The sequence below is a fragment of the Cariama cristata genome, unplaced genomic scaffold (genome assembly GCF_000690535.1).
Source record: "Cariama cristata isolate BGI_N322 unplaced genomic scaffold, ASM69053v1 scaffold2243, whole genome shotgun sequence".
Lineage (NCBI taxonomy): Eukaryota > Metazoa > Chordata > Aves > Cariamiformes > Cariamidae > Cariama > Cariama cristata.
The window spans coordinates 103,889-108,636 of record NW_009607637.1 but is presented as its reverse complement, the minus strand read 5'-3'; the positions used below and the strand labels follow the sequence as shown (position 1 = coordinate 108,636).

The following is a 4,748-nucleotide window of genomic DNA, read 5'->3' as shown; positions in this document are numbered from 1 at the left end:
CTCTGCAAAAGCAGCATGTTCCTGCCCAGCCCCAAACCCCTCCTGCCCCTCTTAGCCTAATGCCACCTCCCAAGGGCTACGTGCTCCACACATCCCAACCACTTCTTGTGCTGCCGCGCAGCCACAAAGGGCACGGCTGCTCCCCTGCTCTCTCCAGACACCCTCGCCACTGCAATGAAGAGTCTAAGGATCAATAGGTCTCTCTTTGCCGCCGGCTGAGATCTGTATTCCTTCCTCCTTTTTGCATGCTGTGATTCATTCCTGCCAGGCTGGCTCGTGCCCTTGTTGAACTCACCGATAACAAGTCCGGTATGATGTAAGTGCTGCAGAATTTACCACCGTGTTAGCACTTTATCTCCAAACCCAAGCTGGTAGAAAGGCATGGATAGATGAAGCCAAATGACAGGTCAGAAAAGATGCATTGCCTCTTCTGATCCAAACCTCAGCTCCTAAGTGAAAACAGGGGTCCCCGTGATGCCACCCCTCATGCAAATTCAAAACCACGAGACTGCAGAGGAACTGCTGGAGGGACCGCAAGTGCTCAGAGCAGGGGAGAGGCTGGTGCTGTGCAGCCTGATGGCGGGACAAGGATGTAAGGACAGAGCACGACAGGAGGCAGGGATCATTGGGGTAATGGATGCAGAGCACCATGAGAGCAGCATGAGGGGACTGAAGGACTTACAGGGCTCCTTTCATCCCGGTACCTCTGCTCTGTGCTATGGCTCATAACAAAATTTTAAAAAAAAAAAAGAATGCATGCCTTGGAAAACTGCAGGCCAGCCAAGTCCATCAGCACACACAACCTTCCAAGTGCGGCACGGAAGGCCCCGTAGCTTGAGGCTTCAAATCCAGTGCAGAAAGACTGGGAGTGACCCTGTGCTGGCACTTCTTGACTCCCACCAGCCGGCTCGAGCAGCAAACCGTGCTCCCGGAGCACAGCTGGCACTGACCCCGTCACAGGAGATGCCGCCCAGCCCCACGGGTCAGGCCTGCCATTCACTATCCAACTTCTGGCAGGTGCTGCCCACATCCATTTTGGTGCTTTGGAGCTTGCTTTGTTTCCAGAGAAAAATCTATAAACTCTTCAGGTCTGTAAACAAGGGTTTAAGGCCAGGCAGCTGTGTGCCACCTTCCAGCAGCAGATGTGCCCATGTGGGACATGTTTCCACAAAGCTCAGCAGCACCGAGCCCCCCAGCCCTCCATGGAGCAGCCCACTGTGCCTGCCACACGCCTGGGCTCCTGTTCGGGCTCTCAGGGCTGCACTGCCCCACCCCAGGCACCCTGCAAGGAGCTCCTGCCGCCGGCACTCCTGCTCACTCCATCTAAAATACAACCGCTGTGCTCAGACCCCAGGGCTGGAGATGTCCAGGTCAGACCCTACCACCAGAGATGACCATGCCTTCCTCCATCACCCCATGGAGCATCCTCGCAGCAGCCAGCACCCCGCTCTCCTGGCCAGTGCAGCGCGGAAGGGCTCTGCCTCCGGCTGCCCACTGCCCACTGCCCCACTGCCCACCGCCCCGGACCCCCTGCTCTGCCCTTGCCAGCCGTCTCTGAAGATGCATCCCAGTCCACAGTTGCAGGATCGCGCAGCTTGGGGGCACCAGCAGGTTGAGGTTTTTTCAGGCTCACTCCGCCTGCATCTCACAAGGCAGAGAAAGCTACAGAGGCATCCAGAGAAGTTCAGAGGAGACAGGGACTGGTGGGCTCCCCTTCTACCGCCCGCATCTGCTGGCTGAACCAAGCAGCGTGATAAACCCCCGGGCTGGTCCCGGAGCCCAGCATCCATTTCCCAGCCCTTTCTCTTTTCAGCCGGTGTTTGGCTCTGCTCAGGGACAGGGAGGGAGCACTCACAGTTGGTGGGCACTGCAGTTGTAGAACTTGAACTCCGTGCTGACAAACGTCCTCCCGGTCTCCCGCGACTTCAGCTGCAGCACCACGCCGAACCAGTCTGGGGATGGAAACCAGAGCCCATCAGTCCCGGCAGCAGTAACGAAGGAAGCAGCAGCAGACGTGGGGGCACCCGCTCCCTGCCTGCCAGTGTGCTGAGCCATCTGCTTCTGGGGTGGAAGGTGGAAGTCAGGTTGCTTTCATCTCCCCGCGCCGTCAGGATGCCCACCCGCAGCGAGTCTGCAGCAGTTCCCCAAGCTGGGGGCTGAGCATCCCCCCAGCTGGACCCTGCCCTTGAGCACCCCAGGGTGCTGGGCTGGCTGTCTCCAGCAATGCCTCCAAACCAGATCAGGCTGGATGGCAAAGTGCATTGGAGACACAGGGACTAAAAGCTGCCTTGGGTCACAGTTGGAATGATTTTGGAATCTCATCCTGTTCCCTAAAGGATTCTGTCTCCAGTATAAAAACACTAATTCAGTCTACTCTGAGAAGCAGCCCAAGCCTAGAATAGGAGACAATGCTGGAAACAAAGGCATTAAGTGAAGCTCTTTAGGAGTCTCAGCACTGGGTTAATTAAAAGCAGACTGCTCTTCCGGAGCCTCTGTGGGTAAGTCTACACTAGCCCTGCTACCACGGCAGCTCTTGGCCCCCAGTGTTCACCAAGTCTCAGGCTCCATATAATGCCTTAGAAATACAAAGACATCAGCAGGGAAGCACGGTTGACACCTGGAAGGATGCCAAGGAGAAAATGAGTTTTAAGCAAGTAGCATTTTGGTTATGGGAACAGAAAATATGACAGCAGCGAGATTAATGAAGAAACAACCCAAAGATCAGGACCGAAAAATAGAAACTGCATCCACCTACTGATGGGTGCTGAGCCAGGCCGAGGGGAGGGCTCCCGCTTTCCAGAGCCAGCCAGCCTGGCAAGGCTGCGAACCCCTGCCTCACTCCTGAGCCACCCCGGGGGGGACAGACGGCTCCTGTCCTGTCTTGGGGAGCTGCCTGGCAGCGCAGGGAGAGTGTAAGGACATACATGGTGCTGCCTGCTTCCAGCCCGTCTTTCCCTGGGTGGGATGCTTTTCCTAAGGACAAAGCATATTCAGCTCCCTGGTTCCACTGGCCTTTGGCAGAAGCATGAATTTCTCCAGCAGCATCCCCAAAAGGTCTGCTCCACCCAGCAGATACTTCCAAACCTATGCTGCACTTTCAGGTGGCACAAACATTGCATTATTGTCCAGAAGTCACTTACTTACCTTGATCCACAGGTATGGCAGGAACATCTCTCGCTGCTGGCGAAACACACACGACCTGGCTGCCCGAAACCTGCCCTTCCACCTCCGTCAGGTTTCCGAAGAGGCAGGAGACCCCAGCCGTGAGGTCTGGAGCATCGCTCACCAGCAGGCTGAGCTGCACTCGGGGAGAGGAGGGGCAGAGGGGAAACAAAACACAGCCAACAACCCGTTAGCAGGCAGAACTGCCCAAGTTTCCTTTGTATTTTCAGCACCTGCTGTTTTCCCATTCAATACTGAACCCCTTAAATTACCTGTCTGCCCACAGGAGGTGGCCAGCTGCCCTTGCATGGGAAGCGGAGGAGGAAAAAGCAAGCCAAGGATGCAGGTTCTTTACTGGTACAAAAACACCTTGCTGCGCCTTTGGGTAGTGCAGCTCAGGAGAGGTGCCAACGGCAGCTGTTTGTGCCCCTGGTTGCTCTACAGAAGCATTGCCACTCTCATCGCCCAAGTCAGGACCCTCTGACAGTAGTAGCAGCTCGTTGCCTCTCATGCACGAGAGCAGCAGCGATGGCCCCAAGAACCCTCTGTCGGCACAGCAGCTCTACCAACCACCCTGTGCCACGACCGCCCCACGGCACGCACCGGAGAGACAGCCCGGCCCCGCATGGCCATCAGAAATGAGCAAGACCCCACTGACCCCCCCATCACAAATGGGGACTCTCCCCATGGCAAACCGATGTCCGAAGGGGTGACTGGTCTCCCAACAGCCCCACGCCATTTCTACACCGAGTGCCGGCGGGGGCAGCGGCGGCAGCAAGGCCAGCTGCCACGGGGTGCTGGGGGGCTTGGAGAGCAACAGCTGGAATGCTTCAGAGGGCCAGGCCTGAGCACAGCTCACAGATGAGCTTTTTGGGAAACAAAGCCTCTCCTTTCAACAGCTCATGAAACCGGACCAAGAGAAATGTGAGCTGAGGCCCAAGGGGAAGGGGAATTTGTTTCTGCCATCCCCACCCCCTTCTTCCCTGGCTCGGATGACCCCTCTCCTCCCCAGTCCCTCTGCGAGTCTGACTTCATGAGAAAACATTTGTGCTGACGGGAAGGGAGAAAGGCTGGAGAACGGACTGTTCACTGTGAACCTGAAAAGTGCTGGAAGTGCCTCTCACCAGGTCTACCCCTCCCCGCTTGCCGGCAGCACCTACCGGGAGGCTGTGCTCGGAGACGGAGATGCTGCTGGGCTGCACGGTGACACTCATGCACTGGCTGATGCTGCCTGCAAATCGGTACGGCTCCTCCGCTCGCTCGCAGCTGTCCCTCGGGGAGCACCTGCCACACATGAGCACACATCAGAGCACAGAAAGCACCTGGGGAAGATGTCAAACAGCACCAGGTGCTACAGCTGACCAGGGGCGAGCTAAATGGGAGGGCAGAGCCTGGGCCAGGGGAAGGGGGAGTTATCACCAGGATCAGGGACGATGCTCTGCATTGGGACCAGGTATTGGGCACAAATTCCAGGTTAGGACCAGAGGGCACTGAAAAATATTCTGTGATCAGAGGAAAGACAAACCACAAGTATCTCACGAGCAATTCCCAGTCCCGCCTGCGCTGGGACACCATCCAGAGCTGCT

General features: G+C 57.0%; 1 protein-coding gene across 1 annotated transcript in view; it reads right to left on the bottom strand.

Moving 5' to 3' along the window:
* The window catches only part of LOC104158999 (plexin-A2-like), a 151,310-nt gene that overhangs the window by 59,089 nt on the left and 87,473 nt on the right, over positions 1 to 4,748 (bottom strand). The window contains 3 exon segments of the mRNA XM_009696789.1: positions 1,856 to 1,952; positions 3,145 to 3,298; positions 4,323 to 4,446. Of these exon segments, the coding sequence (XP_009695091.1) occupies positions 1,856 to 1,952; positions 3,145 to 3,298; positions 4,323 to 4,446 (375 nt within the window).